The sequence below is a fragment of the Aythya ferina genome (assembly GCF_964211825.1).
Source record: "Aythya ferina genome assembly, chromosome: 10".
NCBI lineage: Eukaryota > Metazoa > Chordata > Aves > Anseriformes > Anatidae > Aythya > Aythya ferina.
The window spans coordinates 6,601,574-6,620,224 of record NC_140306.1 but is presented as its reverse complement, the minus strand read 5'-3'; the positions used below and the strand labels follow the sequence as shown (position 1 = coordinate 6,620,224).

Here is an 18,651-nt window from a genome sequence, read left to right as displayed (position 1 = left end):
AGGAAGCAATGGCAAGGCAGTTCAGCCAATCTATTTCAAGCACCACGACAAAGAAAAGTAATTTAGTGTTATAATTAGAAACATGGAGAGGAAAAAGCTGATTTTGGAGAAGTGCTGCTGCTGGAACATTAGTATTGGTGCTGATAGGGCTAATCAGCTTGGAGAGGTGGAAGAGCGAAACCAAATAATGCATTTAGCATCTTCACGTAAACCAGGTTTGACACCACAATTGTCTGTTGTTGGGATTAAGTGCCAGGTTTAAAGGTGACCTTATAAGGGAGTTTTTAAAGAAGTAGGCTAGACAGTGTTTCAGGACTTTACTTTTAGAGCTCAAAAAACAAAAGCCACATGTCCCAGTTTTTTTTTTGTTCATATTTGATTACTACTTTTCAAAGAATATCAGCTATTGCTGTGTAGGTCACATTTTAAAACATAATTCATTTACCTTGTTAATGGCTGCAAGAAGAAGGGTATTTCTACTCCTAGTTATGACAAGACCCACTTCTTGCAAATGACATGCATGAGCTGAAGTGCACAGGAAGGACTTTCAAACCTGTAACGCGTTTCTTTTGTTTGTATGATTCTGTGATTTTCATTAGCTTCCCAAGAGATGCATCTGAATGTTCTCTGGGGAGGAGTAGGTGGAAACAACACAACAGAAGTAGTTTTCAATTTAAAGGAGACAGAGATTGCATCTTTAGTTATACAAATCCTATTGTGTAGCTAAATTTGGCCAATTTGCCTCGCATTTTCTTGGGAGGCAAAGTCATCTTTTTCCTTCTCTCACCCTAGTGACATTTCAGTGCCCCCTTGGCTGTCTCAGTGCTGTTGTTTGCAAAGCTGCGTTGTCAAAAGAATCAACACAATGTCTCCGCTTAGAAGTAATTATCCAAGAATAAAGAAGAAAAAAAGGCCAAAAACAGTGCACCATGTCGTTGCATTCTGAGACACATTTGGGCGAGGAAGGATGTGTACATAGGGAAGAAGACAAAAAGATTGAAGGAAAAAAAGAGACAGCAGGAGGGAAGAAAAAGCAAATAGGAAGATAGGTTACAGAGGACACAAAGGAAAGATGCATTTTCATTCACTGCCACACTGCCTTTCCTCAGTATTCTGTTACCAGATTTCATCTTAGATCCTCCTGGCCTACTGATGTTAATCTTTTGAGGTAGTTAACTCAGTAGGAAAAGACAAAACACAGCAATACTGAAATTCCCTCTCTCCGTGTACCGTCAGAAAATGGAAATGGAACGCTAAAACAGAAAGCAAGGTCTTAACTGTAGCTGGTTAATTTGAACACAGGTGATGCAACTCAGTCATCCTACCATGCCTACTTGAAGTGCTTTTTCTCTGCCCGTGATTCCATACCTTCATAGGTTCCTACTTCCAGAAGGGTCCCACTTCGCTCCAACTCCAGAAACTTCTCCACAGTCAGAAAGTTATAGTCCACACCAGGCACTTCTCCTTCTCTCGGAGGGCGAGTTGTGCCTGAAAGAAGAAAAAAATAAATATTAACGTGTTAATTTTTCATCAGGTGTTAAAAGGGACAATAAAACTGATTATAAAGATAGAACAGTATCCAAAAAATACCACTCTATGATACACAGAAAGCAATGCCAGGAGTCCAGTTAGGAACCCACATAAAAACAGGACAAGACATACATTTCTGGTGATGGTACTAGTTGTTCCACCAAACCACGGTAGTTTTGATATTCCCAGAAAGGCTTTCTGGCAAAGAATTATCTTGTACCACATGCAGAATCACAGCTGGAAGAGTACGGTATCTGGGAATATGCCAGCAATTACCTTCCTGCCATTAGCAGAGTGTGACTTCAACTTCGATAAAATTGCGATTCGTATTTTCAGATAAGGCAACTTCTGTCTTCCATTATTTCTGTGTCACTTTTTTCTAACCATATATTCTTTCACATCACAGATTTCTTCTCCCTTATTTCATCTTATTACTTTATGTATGGTTTTTGGTTTTGATTTTCATTCTACATTAAAAAAATACCATGAGGCAGTTTGGATGCACCATTCGCGTGCACCCACTAGAGAAACTGTCTGGAAACGCTTCTCACCGTTCACCTACAAGCTCATCCTGGTTCAAGAAATACTCTTCCTTTTAAGTAATAATTCACACTGAACCTCTCTCTAGCACTCAACAATTTAAACATCACCCATGGAGAACAGGGCTCTGATCATTGCTGCTCTGCCAGCTCTGAAACCCTTCCCTTCCTACCAATTTCCAGCCCTTCGAAGCATGGTGTAAGATGAGTCATTTCACGACTTTTTGCTGAGATGGCTTGGGCCACTGCATTTTAGGTCATTGAGCACAGCGTAATTGATTGGGATCCATTTCTGTTCAATAGCCTTTATTTTCCTTGACTCCAGAGACTAGGAGACAGCTGAATTCTGTACATCTGGGATTAAATACAAACGACAGATTTAAAGACACCAGTGGAAACTGAACTTTAGAAGAAAGAACGGTGTTAGAAGGTTGCAGGTGTCTGATGGCTGTGGCCGCAACCAATCTGCTGGCTTGGGAGTCACTTCAGAGCTGTGGAAACCATTCCTAATATTTAATGAAGCATGATTTCTCACTTTGAGGCTTTCCCAACCCCTGGGCAGTACCTGTTCAGTGCATACAGTTTCTTAAACCTGCTATAAAAGAACTGAAGAAAATATAAAGAAAGTGAGTTTCTGGAAACTAATTGGGAAGATTCCAGCTCTCAGAAGTTGAAAGAGCATAAATTTACCATGCCTACATCTGGCAAATGTTTTCCTCAAGTGCCAGGGAAGCGGAAAATCTGCTTATGCCCTATTCATCCGAGAGACTGCTCAAGAGGTCAGTCTTGATGGAATGACACCCTCGAAACACTATCACTAGATTAGTTTCCTTGATAGACATCCACTTTCTCCAAAATCCTCCATTTCTTGTTTCAAAATAGAATCTGTCTCTCTTTCTCTCTCTCTCTCCCCTCCATCCCCTCTCTCATTTTATTCACCGTCAGCCTTCAGATAGCCTCTAAATTCCTGTGCTTTTGCTATCATTCCTTCTCTTGGAGCCGTGTGAACGGCTAAAGGCAGGAGGAAGAAAAGCAAAAAAGGGGACGGAGATGATGATGGATACCTTCACCCTACCAGCAGGACTATTCTTTCTTGTTTGAAAGGATTCAATTTGGCATTCTTTGAGTTCATGAATTCCTACAACGATTTTTACCAAGCAGCTTGCAGCAGAAGACAGCTGTCTTTCACAGACCTAGACCAGAGGAGGACTGGGCCTGCACTGCCTGAGCTGCTGCATTTCCACCCAAGCCACGCTGCCCCACGCCTGGTGCTGCTGTGGATGTTCACACCGTGATGAGCCTCACCTGGGCATCGTGGGTCTTGGCCCCTGTTGGGTTCCCCTAAACCAGGCCCAGAAGAGGGCAGAAAGATCAAAAAGCTCCAGCAATATGTCCCTGGATGTGCTGGAGCTGCCCCACACCTGGAGCACAATGGAAGTGAGAATCAGACCCCGTAACACTCCTCACCCTCGGCATCATCCAAGCGTCACCCCGAGCCACGCGAGCCGAGTGACAGAGACTGCGACGAACTTCTTCCCAGTAACTGACAGCACACGTTCATAAAACACAGAGATCAAGGAACTTCAAGATTCATTTTACTTTATCTTTTCGAGTTCTCATCTTTTCTTTATCTATATCTTCCCACGGAGAGTATTTATTAATCATTTTTTTTTTTCCTTCTGAATTTTTATAGCAGTGAAATTGCAGTCAGCAGTTTACTAGTGCTGGCTGCCTATTTGACATGACAATTATATCTCTGCCATAATTCCTCTGAGCCATTTTAATGGATCTATTTGTTTCATCTCAGTGTTCTTAATTTCCTGAATATGTTCAAGTCAAAAAATCGCAGATGTGCTTGCTATCAGCGCGATTGCCTGCAACACACGCTGAATGCATTAGAAACGCCAAGCCAGGGCGTAAAAGAAAAACATTACATCACAGAGATAACATTTGTCACCTCCCGTTGGGCTCCGGCAAGGAACAGGGGGGAAAATAAAAACAACACTGCTTAGGATATCTTATCTGGACCAAGGCGAAAAACCCAACAACTTTCCATGTCGCTGTCTAGAGCGAAGATTGCTTGCAGATGCTCGGGCTGTTATCCTGCTCCACATCTGAGCAAGTGTTCCTGAATGCGATTCAGAAAGGCAGGGGGAAGGGAAAACCCGCCTCCGTTTTTCTTGTAGCAGAATGACAGGCTGCCGGCTGGACACACGCCTGGCAGATGGCATTTCAAAGAGTTTTCATGAACCATCTGGGATGTGTACAATGATTACAAACCACACTTACAACAAAGCCAGAAGGGCTGCTTCGCGAGAGGGGTGGGGGGAGAGGGCGGGCGGAAAGAAAGCCTGGAAGAAAAGACAACCAAGGGGTGCGTAACCCAACTCGGGGACTTTTCCCAGGAATAGGACGCTGGGAATAACCAGCACCGTCCATCCCGAGCTCTTCTGCAGCCCCAAACAACCCTGCTGTTGCCCAGCACCGTCGCAGGCTGCAAGCTGCCGTCAGAGCTTTCTGCTGATAAACTCAGAATTGTAATTAAGTCTCTCGTTATTAATGTGATTTAATTACGTGCAAAGCATTGAGTGTGTCCGCCCTCCCCCCGTTAAATTGCATTTCAGCGTCCTTACTACAGGTTGGTCATCGCTGAAGAAGAGGGCTACGGAGGTGGCTGTGTATTTTATCGGAGCTAATAGCAGATCAGAGCACTGCTAATGACAGGATTAATTGAGCGCAATGAGTGCTGCAGACAGCCCAAACAAGAGTTAGATACTCCATTAGGAAAGGAGAGCCAATCATATCTAAATACGTTAACCTGCCTGCCATGTTTGCACTGAAATATTAAGTGGCATCAAATCTTATTGCCATTAGGTAGCAATTTAGCTAATTAATTTGAGTTATGTCCCACTGCGTGACTAGCTCAGAATTGCTAATGCTACAACACGAAGAAACCGAAGGAGAAACCGAGTGGTTACTGACTCCTTCTGTACATTTAATGATTCATAAACTTTCACAATTTGGCTAAAATGTCCCACAACATATAAAAGTTGGTATAAAAATGAATGCGGAGTGGAACTGATCAAATCTTCTGCAACCACAAAAAAATAAATACGGCTGTTGGTTAGCATTGCGGGTCTCACTTTTTCTCTGGCTCTGGGGAGGTAAAACTGCATTTGGGTGGCCCTGATGGGAGGTGAAATGTCTGCCGAGCTGTTGCTTTGGTTGTCACGCTCAAGCTGGTGGCATCCGAGATGATCCATGCACCATTAATGGCCAGGGAACAGAAAAGGGATCTCCTCTTGGGCTGGAGACCACACCTGAGAAAGTGCTCGCAGACACAGGTGAGCTTGCCCGAGGAGAGCCCCGTGCTGCACTAACTAAATTAATTAAATTAAAGCTTCTCATCTATGCCCAAAGTAACTGGACTACGGCTCAGATGTACTGATGACAATCAACTATTACTCTGAATAATTTAAGTGCCCATTTAAAAGACAAATAGCTACTGTTATTATGTTGCCTATCAACCATGCTGACAATTACCCAACATGAGCCTCAATTATAGCATGGCCAGATTGTTAATATGTGATTCAGGGGCTGTTTAGCTCCTTATCAATCTACCATGGCCTCATGTTAAGCTGTTAATAGCCACTGATGCCCTGCTGCTAAATTAATCAGAATCTTGCTTATTGTAACCTAAAAATAAGACTTCAAAGAGGCCACAGTCACTTCAGTTTTCTCCTTAAAAAAAAAAAAAAAAAAAAAAAAAAAAGGAAAAAACAGTTTTTGAGCAGTAATTCTGTAACCATGCATCCAAACAGCCTCTAGCGTGTTACTGAGAAGTTAACTTCTCCAGGGCAGAGCACCTACATCTCCCCATTGCATTTCTGCAAGCTCCTTACCAATTCCACTGCCTGGCAGTGATATAATGGTGAGTCTCCAAAACACAGCTCAGCAGACCACAAGTCATTTTACTTCTCGTCTCCACTGTCCAGATTCTCTTAAAATGACAAAATGTGGGAGATTTACACTGAGGGTACTGATGTGGCCGCTACAGGCGTATTTTCTATTAGCCCCAGCCAGTGTTGGTACCACAGGTGAGGGAAGTGCAGTAGGGAAGGTTTCGATGCACGGTGTGCAGGGATGTCACCGACTCACAGAGCTGCAGGGCTGAGCGCTGCTGCGGGGGTTTGCCAACAGGCTGCCTGCAGGCGGGCTAGAAGGAAGGATGCTGCTCTTGCTGTTGCTCTTGCAGGCTGATATTTCTGTTCATTCAGCAAGCGATTCCTCTCCTTGCCTACCTCGAAAAAATCTTCAGCTGCTGAGGAAGAAACACGCTAGGAAAAAAGCCCCTCTGTGCTCTGCGCAGCGCTCAGAGGTCACCTTCTTCCCTCGTGTCACGAGATAATTTGGAAAGCCTGCTCCGGCTCTCCTGCATCTGTCACCTCCAGTGCCAGATAACTGGAAGGCAGGGCAAACTCCACAGATCTGCTGATGGCAAGCGGAGAAGGGAAGAGACAGACAAAACCTGGTCTGCCTCCAGAAGAAGCAACCTGATTAGCGGCCAGGCTGAAGGCAGAACTTATCTGCAACACCGCGTTAGAAATGGCCTTATCTACATTAACAAAAAATAAAGTGTAACCTGTCTGTAAGCAAACGCTGTACGCAGAACTGCTTCATGCTATAGATTCCAGGGGTTATCCAAACTAAGACTGCTGACATTATTTTCTAACAGCAGCAGAAGGAACTGTGTTTGGACACAGGTACGTTGTCCATTATTCAGGTGCCTGTCCCCATTTACCTAGGGTAAGGGGTGCAATTTATAGTTGCAATTCCAGAAAACACGTAAGTTTTAGAAAGCCTTAGTCTGTTACAAATCAAAGATGCTCAATTTAGAAACACAATTTTCTCTGGAAACTCCCAACTCGGGAAACCCACTCTGGGATTTTAAATGTTGTCTGTCCCTTCTCCAGCCATCGACTCGATACCTGTAAGCCACACAAACGTGACAAGCATCCCAAGCGTCTTGGTGGTGAAGTAGAAATTCAGTCCAAAGGAGAACGTGCTCTGTCACTAGACATTAATTCCCAGCTTTGTTAATGATGCATGTGCAGGAACAGATGCTGATTGACTCTTCCTGGCCACACAGACGACTGCAGTACTACAAGCAAAATTTCTGTCAGCACAGTCTGCAGCAATGACTGATTAAACCCAGAAAGCAGCTGACCAAGACAAAGCTATCTTTCTAGAGAGACATTTCAGAGAGAAATGAATTTCTTGCCTACAGTTTACATTTTTTGTCTGTAAGGAAGATGGAAGGGATTTGTCCAAAGAGCTTGCTATCTCCTCCTGCTCCCACCAGCCTCTCCAGCAACTCTCCTGGGGCAAAGCTGGATCCCTCAGCCTGGGGGGATCCCCTCTTGCTCAAAGGACCGTGCTGTGCACACACCAAGCAATGAGGCTGACCCTTGGCACACGTAAAAGCTGCTCTCCCTCTTTCTGAGGCACTGCTGCATCTCTCAGCTCCTTTCTGAGGAAGAAGCACCGCCGGCCTGGAGCCTCCCTGGAGAAATGATTCAGCCAAGCCGCGTTGCAACGGCTCGGGGTTTGCACACCCTCAAGGCAGCACGTTATTTTTGTCCCTTCTAAATCTATTCTTGGTATTCCTGCGGCCCTCACTGCCACTGAATGAGAACACTGATAATCTTCAACACATTTATCTCTGTAGTGTTTGGAGGTAGGGAAAGCAGTTTTTTTTTTCCCTGTCTTATAGCACCAGGATGAAAGATGAGCCAGACCCAGGCTCTCAAAGGACTTCAGGAGCCTAATTCCAGAGAAATCAATGGGATTTAGGAAACCTTACATATCAGGGCCTAACAGATTAAAAGACAAAAATAACTTGCTGCTGCTTTGGGGCTTTGCAAGCTTGTGAATGTGCAGTGAAACACCGTGCCGTGGCTACGCAAAGCCAATTCGAATACGGGGTTTTGTTCTGGACCGCAATATTCAATTCCAAGAAACTGATCATTATTCAATGACCACAAGATGTAAGGGTTCAAAAACTGCCACAATTCCCAAGAAAGCCACTTAAACAGGTCTTTTTCTAAGGATCTTAAAAAAAAAAAAAAAAAAAAAGTATTCTGGCAGCGAATAAAACATAAGGAATAAATGTTCTCATGTTTGCAGCAGCAGCAGCTCGCCTTCTGGATCCCTCTCTTTGAGCAATTGCTGTTACCTCAGACACCTGCAGCTGAATCCCTCTCATTTCCCACAAGATGGGACACCCACCAAGAAGATTAAACTTTGTGAACTAATGAGTTTGCCATTAATCCTGTGCTCACTGAGTCCAACAGCATGACACCCACTAATTTAAATTGCGAGCGCCTGATGAAAAAGCAAACGATGTACCTACGCGGTGAGAGGACCTCAGATGTAACTAGGCACTGTTTTATTCTAATATATGGATTAGTGTAATAAAGTGTAATTTTATAAATCAATAAAGCTGTAGTAATGAGATTGCACTGCAATGTTCTGCTTTTAAAAACTGGCAAAGAAATGAATGAAAATTGCCACTGGTGTAAGCGTGTGTGTGTGACTTGTGGGAAGTGAAATCAGCTGAAAGTAAATTAACAGTGCCATTATATGTTTGCATTTATATTCTCTTTCTCTCATATATACATTTCTAGAAGTCTAGATAATGCTACAACCATGTCTCACACCATTACTTCAGAAGGTCCACCTTTACTGTCTGTAAGAAGTGTTGACATATTTCCTGCAGCAGGAGAGATTTTGGCTGCTGCGTCCAGCCGTGCACATCTGTACTAAACACGATGGACCAAAGGTGTTGGGGTGGGTGCTCTCTGCCACCAGCTGCTCAAAATGACTTTGAAGTCACAGGACATGTGGGATGCAGGGTAGCTCCCATGAAAACAGCACTTTTAAACAAATACCTCATTGGGTTATTCACACTTCCCCACTGTAGGAAGTTGTGTATCTGAAAGCACAACCTATCTCGTAGGAGTTATCATTTTTTCTCATGGCCATTTGCAAAGCTATCCGATTTCTACGAATTGCCAAACAGGAGGTGTTGCCCAGGCTGAGAATTTTGTGAGCCAAGGAGTATTGCTTTTTTTATTTAAAACCTGGATACTAAGGAAATTTAATCTCCCCCAAACAAGGTAACCTATTCTCTATTTTACTCCAAGGTTTCAGCGTCCTGTGGACAGATACTGGAATTATGCTCACACTAAATTGGGTATCCGACACAGACCAAACACCTGCAGTACTTCAATTCTGTTTATATCCAAAAACAATATTTACTCTTGACACCTATACACATATGTGCAGATATATCCATGAAAAGACATTCTGCACTTTAGAGCCACAGCAATAGATTATTTGATGTCCATTTGCTCAGCTGCTTCAACAAAGATTGCTTTCCTCCCTCGCTGTTTGTCTTCTGAGGCCGTTTGTGCTGCTGAGATAAGTACAACACAATGTGGGACAGCTCTGCTTGGGTGTGATAGAAAACTCTTTTTGTTGCCCTTAATTGCCCTTCTAGCAGACCTTCAATTTGCATTTAAAAGTCTTAATAAAACAGCTCACCTAACAGCATGTGCCTATAACTAGATCAGTTCATTAGTCTAATCTCTAGAAATTCCATCATAGAAAGAGAGTTCTATAAAACCAACACGTTTATCTCTGAGATGCTGCCTGATGTTTGTTTCTGTGACCAAATCTTCTCTGACCATGAAAGAAAGAGCATCCATCACACTTCCACAGGACATCAATATAGTTATTTAAAGCAGTCTCTTCCCTGAACAGCAGACACTGGAGATACCGTCACCACGGTATATGTTTTCCCCTAGCCCAGAGCTGCGAAACGCTTTGAACCTAATGGACTTCCAACCGTGATAACCTCATCACACTCTTACAAAGTCACAAGTCTCCTGTGGCCCTTCGATTTTTGGCAAGACAGAAGTCTGCCCACTTACCAACCCTGGGCTAAGGCAGGTCTTGTTCCCAGACAAATCCTCTCCAAGCCTTGCTTGGTGGTTTTCCAGCTTCGTATTCATTACTGACCAAAAAATGCAAATGCATCAGATATAGCAAGAAGTATGCAGATTATAGAAACATGCAGTTATAGAGCCATATGGATGCACTTACTGTGAAATGCAAGGGAAGGACTAGAACAGACAGCAAATCCACCCAGCAATATGCCCATTTAGGCACTATTCCCTACAGATTCTGTCCCTTAATTTTACCTGTTCTTAACTGCTACCAATTTTTCTCTCTCTTTTTTTTTTTTTTTTTTTTTTCCCCAGTAGCTCTGTATGCCTAGCACGCTTTGGTTTTCCATGATTGCTAACGCTTTAGCTGGCTGAATAGATTCTTCTGGTTTGCTTTCTGTAACGTCGTGATTAGGTGACTGCTCAGGATGCTGAAAAAATGCCAAATGTTCAGGAGTTGATTGGTGTTTGAGTTTAGGATTCATCCCCATTGATAATTGGAAGCATTAGAACATGAAAGAAAACAAATACATAAATTCTAATTTTTTCTTACCTCGCTGAAGTAAAAACTGTTGGAATATTTTACTGGGTGCAGTTCCCTTGCTGTAAGTTCTACACTACGAGTTCTAACACAGCAAAAACTTATTAGTTCTTACAGCTTTGTGAGAGCAATAAAATACTAGAGAAAACCCAAGTTACAACACATATTCCTCATGTTTAATTAAAGCATTCCCCGATCCAGGAAGCCTGCTGGTTAGTCAGCACACACCTCTGCTGTCTGAAGCTATCTGTCACACCACTGATAACACACGCAGCCTTCTCCATTTGTGTGCTTCGGGTTAGGTTTTTTGTTGTTGCTGTTGTTTCAGTTGTACACAAATAATGAAAACCTCGCCTCCCAAACCTGTCATCACCTCGGAATTTCACAGGATGTGTACCCACGGAGTGTTTTACAGCACCTTTCTGAAGCCAAGCACCACCCCTACAAAATCCTCCAGCGCTCAGACTGGGGACAATGACACAGTGTTTGGCTTAAATGGTCTTTGCTTCATTTCATCTGATTACTTCTAGTTATACCTTCTCTCTGCTAAATGTCCCTGCGTAGGCATTTAGAGCTCTGCCTTCACACAAAACAATCAGTCCATCACATTACACGCTTTGCCATTTTATTAGCTTCTCGCAAGTCATTTTCTACAAGTGCCCCCATTTTAAATGCCATTTTAAGCCCGCTTGCCATTTTCCCAATGCCCTTCTGGTACGGACTGGCCAACAGACAATGCAAGACAGCACACTGAGCTGTAACACCAGCTGCTCCCACCTTCACTGCAGTAATTCCAGAGTATCTGAAGGTCCCCACTGTCACTGGTTTGGATCCAACATAAATAAGCTGCACGCAACAATTATCCTCGTGCAACTGTTTGGCAGCCCAAACAAAATGAGCTGTTCCTTGTCCTGCTTCCAATTCCCAACAAACAGAAGCACCACCAGCTTTTAGCTCATACCTGTGTCAGGTTCACGCGGAGAATAAAGAAAAAAAACACAATTAAACCACGATTACTTTTTCAGCTTAGACACGGTCAGTGGAGGACATTGTGATCAGGGGTGTTGAGAAAGCAGTCGGCCCAGAAATCTGCTTTCTCGCAGTACTAGATCAGCCAACTCCTGCAAAATGAATGTCTGAAAATACACAATCAGATCTCGGCTTTAGAAAAACTCTATAATGAGATTCTCTCCAAAGTCCCGATGTGTTACTTGATTTAGAGGACAGTCGGGTGATTATCAGAGACAGAATGCTTTTCTTCAGCACAAGGATGTCATATAGCAGATAAGACTGTATCAAAAAATAAAGTTTAAACCCAAACTCCAGCACTTACATTCAAAGCGTGAGGCATTTATCCTGTGACAAGCGCGTTGAGTCCTTCAGATGACTGATGCAGGTGACACCACTCTGCCAGATGGATGCTGGCACAAAACCCTCATGGCACTCGCTGCAAATCACCTGCTTAGCTTAAAGCACACAGGTGCACGCAACAGCTTCAAGGCTAATTTCCATGCCTCGTGTTAAAGATGTGCTCAAGTTTTTGCAGGATAGAGGCAATAAATGTTCTGAGGATCTAAAAAATGTTTCTCTCACCCTGCCAAGGAAGCGTTGTAGTAAAGCAAAAGAGCACCTGGAGATGAATCCCTGATACCCCTGAAACTGCAGGGTGAGGGGGAGCAGAGCCCAGTGGATGTGACAGATTCATTGCTGGCATTTTAAATATTTTAAATACCAACAAAATAGCCCCCTAACATCCACCACAAAATCTGAGCAACTCCCACTTGTCGATATATTCAGAATTCCTTCTGCAAGGTTGAAAGACTGAAACTGCACCCGTTTTTTGGATGGGTTACGGAGCCACGCAGCGACTGTGCTGGCAGCCCCAGCTCTGAGCTGACGGGGAAGCAGAAGAGCAGCAGGTCACTCGTGCCCCACGACTCTGCGGTTAGCAGGCTTTGTTTGGGGGCTAATGGCATTACGTGCTCCGTGATGCTGATCTGTTGAGATAAAAGTGACAGCCCTCGGTGACGGCTTCATCAGAGGGAACTGCTGACTCAATATTTAGGCGTAGCAGCAAGAGCTGTTTATGTGCATACATTGAAAAACAACAGATGACTTGTAGAGCAAAACACATGGGCAACATTCTCTCTCTCGAGGCAATACAAAAGAGCCAAAGTAGCTAAAGCACATTTCCACAGTGACTGTGCAGTAAAGTAAATTAGAGCTCTACATAGCCATCATCCATTATCCCATATATTTTTAGCAACGCTAAGATGAATAACTGCAAGGAGCCAATGAAACCACATTACAAAGAAATATACGTCCTTTTGATAAACTGCCACTCCTTCCTCTCAGGTCACTTCACAACTCAACAGAAGATTAAAGTTTGAAACATCCACTATAGCATTTTTCCTACTGCTGTTGCCATTTGTTTAGGTTATGCTTCACAATTTTTAGATGAACGAATTACATTCATTATCATTTCTCTCTCCAACTGTTAAGCCAAATTAAGCTACTTCCAGAGGCTAAGGAGAAAGTGCAATTATTAATGTTTCCAAACATCCATTTTGGGGCAAATAAACGTGGTGAGGGGAAAACTGCTAAGATTTGAAAAAAAATAATTTGTCTATCATACAAATACTACACTCTCCCCTTATTGCTGTAGCTGTCTCACCTATAAGAACATCACTTGAGATAGGTCAAGACTGTAAGCAAGTGTATTTGAAAATCACAGCTCTGAGACTTTCATCAAAATACATTAAAAGTCATTAAAAGTTGTGCTTCCTTGGAGTCAACTCTACGTGGTTAGCACTGCAGGACCCGGAGGAGGGGATTCATCTCTCCTCCAACCCTCTCGGTTCTTCCCAGGCCTCCATCAGAGCCTACGCAGCTGTGATTCAGAGAGCTGAAGCTGATTTCCTGAATCATTTTGCTCAATGGGAATCTCATTTATTATTGAAAATAACAGAAACTTGACCTTCCCTGGAGACTTTTACAGAAGTTCAGACCAAAGGTGAATTTGTCCAACCTGCATAATGCAAGTCAATTCCTCCCTGGGTGAAGCAGCATTCAAAGTGAACGAGGCTGGCAGAATTGAACCTTTTGTGCATAATTAATGTAACCATCGATCAGAGAAAGCTTAGATTCAGAATTTTTCTGCAAGATAAATGCACAAGGATGAACTACACTTTTAAAGAGTTTAACTTAGAGAAAGTGTCTTCGATTAACCATTCTCTTACTAGTGCAAACTTCAGCGGATGCTTTCCATGGAGCACACGTGGGTTTCATTCAGCAGAAATGGTTGACAGTAAATGATGCCAGTTGTGACTCTCGCTTGTCACAGATCAAGATACAATACCCCTCGAGCACAAATAAGCGATTTCCTGGGCTATTCTCCACTTGGTATGTGTAAGCAATTCCCATTAGTGTCAATGGGAGTTATGCATGCGACCATGAGAAGTCACCAATTAAAGCTCAAGTGCTGAAGATATCTACAGGCTATTTGATGTACTATTCCATGATCTTTAGCTCATACTCCTTATCTTTTGGGGAAACATGGCTACAGGGCTTCCACAATGTGTGAATTTACAAATAATAACGTATTAATCCAGACTGGTATACATGCTAACCAGGTAGCAATGGTCACATATTTATATAATTGGATTTATAAAACTGCTCATTCTCAGCCAGACACCACTCGTTGTCCCTCTCCCCAGGCCTAATGATAGTGCAAAGAAAGATAAGCTGTTAGTAAGAAGTCTATTTTGTAAGATCTGTATTACAGACACAGCTCAGTATTTCAAGGACTGGCTGATGGAACATGCCTACTTGATGGCATCCTATTTTCTCACACGCCTTTCCCATGCAAAGGACTTCAGATTCTCTGGATGATATTTAATATCTAGGTAAAGGCTAGGTTTTCCAAAGCTCTGGACTATTACAAGTCACTTATAGGCAAATTTTCAAAGAGTTCAGCATCACAAAATACAAGCTTGGAGGAAGACTGGCTGCAATAGCAGACAGTTGTGATAACCTCAATACTCCAACGTAGCTTTTTCAATTGTTGATACAAAATACTATAAAACTAGTTTGTCTCTGGGGCTGGGGGAGAGCAGAAGGTAAGGTCACTGCGAGAAAGAAAGGGGCCTCTTTAAGAGACATACATTTATCTTAGGAGTGATGCTTTTTTCTGATTTTCTAACTTTCAGGGCAACACCAGCCCTTTTTTCCATCATGAAAAAGGCAAGGTTTGAAGTAAATGGATGGTCCACCGACAGCACATACCAGCAGTGTTAAGGTACCATTAGTAGAGAAATCCTGCTGGCAACTACAATTGGCCCTAATGGCCAGGCTCTTGGAAACCACGAAGGACAGAAAGCCGACCCTCCCATCACACCTTTCAGGGATGATGCCTGGGCAGAGCAACTCTTGCCATGAAGTACAGGAATGGACTAAATGACGTCCTTCAAGGTCTCCTCTCTTTCTGCAAATCACAAGAGCTGGCCACACTGTAATCACGTACTAAAAATTCCAGGAGGGAGGCAGAGTTGTTCTAAGTTTAATGTGTGTCAGAGTTGTAGTAAAGTGTGCTGCTAGAACAGGATTATTATTATATATTTTTTAAATGTATCCAAGCCAACTCATTCATCTGTTTATAGAGTATCTCTCTTAAAAGGAGTTTTTACAAAGGGTACATCTACATTGCAGTCACTCGAGGACAAAGCTCAGCAGCCAAGTATTTATGGATTTCTTAGGGCAGGTGCTGCAGCTTGCCAAGGGCAGGAGGCTGTGCAACTGGATTATGAGCAATACACCTTCATATCCAGCCAGGGATCTTTACACACCTCTGATCACCACTTAACAGCGCAGACAGACCACACGCTCCCCTCCACGTGCAGGCTTATACGGATTCACGTTGCAGATCAAAGGTTTAAGAGTTCAGGAGATGCTGAGTTTCCACACGGGTGAGCACGATGCCGCGTGCTCAGGCTGCTCCCTGCTCCCTCCCCATCCCCTCCTCACCTCCATGTGCCCCTTCCCTCCTGGTCCTTAGACACCTCGTGGCCTCCCATCTCTGGCTCATCCTTGCATCACATCAGGCAGCACAGCCTGGCAGCCCTTGGTAGTTGCATTTGGATTTAAACAATACCAACTAATTTTAAATGATGTTCTGTATAACCTTGGAAACAGCTGTGCGTGATGATCGTGGTCCAGGCACATAAATGCTTTTAAATGACGATGGAAAAAGCTCATTTAGAGAAATAGAAATGCATTAAATGAAATGAACTGCCTGTGCTGTTCAGCTCTGAGCGTTGTGCAGAGCTGTAGTTTTTTGGCCTAGCACATCAGGAGCCTTTACTGGAGGGGTTCATTATATTTCTTTTCACAGCAGTTCAAGGAATGCCCCCTTTCCTCCCACATCAAGTCTCCCCAGTAAAAGCACAGGTGCTAAGATCAGAAACTTTTCCAAATGGGCCTTCGATTAAAATCTCCTGGAAGGAAAATGGTCGAGTTGCCTATCTTCAACTTGTCTTTGGTCTCAGCATTTGCTGCCCTCTTGAACAGAAACAGGTGGGATCAGAAGGAAAAACTTCTGCTTTTTGTATCACTCCAATTATGCCAGCCCTGCCCCCATCATACACTGATATTTCTGGAGCACATTAGGTGTTAAACATCAAATTCTCCCTTCCTTGGCCTCTCCTCCCTCCATGCAAAGGCCTGTGAGCAACCTCCTAGAGTGTCTCCTGGAGACTGGAAATGCACCTTAGCAGAACGTGTGGTGGTCTGCAGGTGGGACCACACCTCAGTTAGGAGAGCAGAGGGAAACGCCAGGGCTAGGCCATCCCTTCTGGGAGAAGAGAGCCAGCTCACCAAGAGCCTTCTAGGCTAATTTTTCAACTCACCTTCAATGCCGACCCTCCCTTACTTCCTACACCTCCACCTGCTCCACATTATGGTTCGGTGAAGGACGAAGTTGTGCAATATGATTAAGGGCTATTTTATAGGGTTTTCTCATTTTCTACAGCCCAGGCTCAGAAGCAGTGTTTGTCACAGGACATCAGAGCATTACAGACCTGTCATCACCTTCTAGGTTTTTAAGAAGGTCTCACATGGACAGCCTCCTGTCCTTGCTTCTCTCTTCATGCATCTCCCAAAAGGAAGACAAATGGATAATACTTAATTACCCTGCTCTGCATGTTTCACCTCTCTTCAGCTCAGTGAAAATAAGCAAGACGTTACTGCACAAGCCTAGGTCCCCACAAACACACAAACAAGGCTCAGTGGTGTGAGACAGGAAAGCATTACCCCTTTGAAGCTCTGCTGACACACGGATCTGGGCTTCATTATCACCTCCGGAGTTCAGAGCACTGCTTGCTATAATTAGACACGTGCCAAAACTCGGGCAGAGCACTGCAGCCATCGCTGGTCACTCTGCTGAGACGAGCCTGATAACCAGCAGACCAGGAGTCCTTAAAGAGAGACCGAGTCCCTCCCTCTTCTCCTGTTTGAAAAACACCACACTGAATGTTTTAAAGACCATCGGGTCGGCTCATACTGCTGAGACCCCAGGGGCCTTGGCAAATGCCAAGCTCCTGCTCATAATTCATGTCATAAAAGGGGCTGGGGGTAGCAGGAGGGGGAGGACAGACTGGGCAGTGAGAAAAATGCCACTGGAAACTTCAGGAAAAAAACGCCATGAAAAGCTGACCTTTGCAAAACAGACTGGCATGCCAAGTACCATTTTCATAACTGATTAAATACATATAAAAGATTGTACACAACCGTATTATTAGATTGTTAAATATGTATACTCAAATGTCTCCCGGAGTAGAATAGCTCTGCAGGAGCCATTCCTCACCCTTAGTAAATATTCAGGACATTTTGGCATACTTGCTACATTTTTAAAACTGGAATCCTCGTCTATTTTTTCCCTTTGTTACACAAATCTGCAAATACTTTAGGGTCTGTGCACCACTGATCTTTCCACAGCCATTCTCGTCACTAACTTCAGATGCTTAATACTTTAGTAAAACTGTAATTGGCCACCGTTCATTACGAGCTTTCTAAACAGGAGAGAAATGTTTATTGCTTTACGCCCAAGTCCCGCGGCGTGCTGCACACCACCCGGTCTGACAGCGAGCAAGGTTCAAGTTCAACAACGTGTTTAACCAACTCACATCCCAAAGAGGAATTTTTTGGTCTGGGTTTCCGTAACCATTTAAAGGCTGATTGCACTCACCTTATTTCTCACCACTGGAGCAGCCGTAACGCTAAAGTGAGTTTTTATATTCCACATTTCAAGGTACCGAAAGTAGGGGGCTCTAACTGAAATGCTGACATTATCCAGCTATGGTGGTGCAACCTCTCCACCATAATTACGTGCAGTTAGAGATAATAAGCGCTGCTGATTCAGGAGGAATATCTGATTGGGCAGGAAAATGGAGAAGTGTTGGATAATCTATTTCCTGAGTGGCAACAGCAGGCCTAAAGAGCGTAAGCAGAGGAACAGAGTTGGTAAGGAAACGACAACAAAGTCCAATCACGAATCCTTAGAGATGCTCTTACTCCTTTTATTGTTCATGTGATTGCAAGAGGCCTAAAGGACTCATTCAGGACCTGTGTTAAAAGGACATCACCAAGTTCCCTGCGCGGATGGCAGGGGAAAGTTTGATTATGTGGCTGAGACGCTGGATGCCCAGGTGAGAGAGCAGAGAGCACTGATTTTCAAAAGAACTGTGTTCCTCCCAGCCCTCTTAAAAATCAAATGCCTTCAAAGCATCTCAAATTCAGCACCGAAAATGAAGGCACACAGAAAAGACTCACAACACGCATGCAATGCTACTTTTAAAACTGTCTGAATAACTGGCAAAAATTGCCTTGAAATTACTGATATTATAAGGAAAAAAGCCTAATAAAACCGATAAAACTGTTTCAACCGGTTATTTTTTGTTTAAAGAGGGACGGGTAGGCTCTTTCTCTCCTTCCTCTTCTTTGTACCTTGGCCTTGGGGGTGGGGTGGGGAAGGGAAGAG

General features: G+C 43.6%; 1 protein-coding gene across 23 annotated transcripts in view; it reads right to left on the bottom strand.

Annotated features, from left to right (window-relative positions):
* MAGI1 (membrane associated guanylate kinase, WW and PDZ domain containing 1) overlaps positions 1 to 18,651 on the bottom strand; it is a 318,457-nt gene that overhangs the window by 86,965 nt on the left and 212,841 nt on the right. For all 23 annotated transcript variants that reach the window (XM_084530668.1, XM_084530669.1, XM_084530673.1 and 20 more), the window contains exon 3: positions 1,369 to 1,488. In XM_084530668.1, coding sequence (XP_084386794.1) covers positions 1,369 to 1,488 — 120 coding nt within the window. The remainder of the gene's footprint in view (positions 1 to 1,368; positions 1,489 to 18,651) is intronic.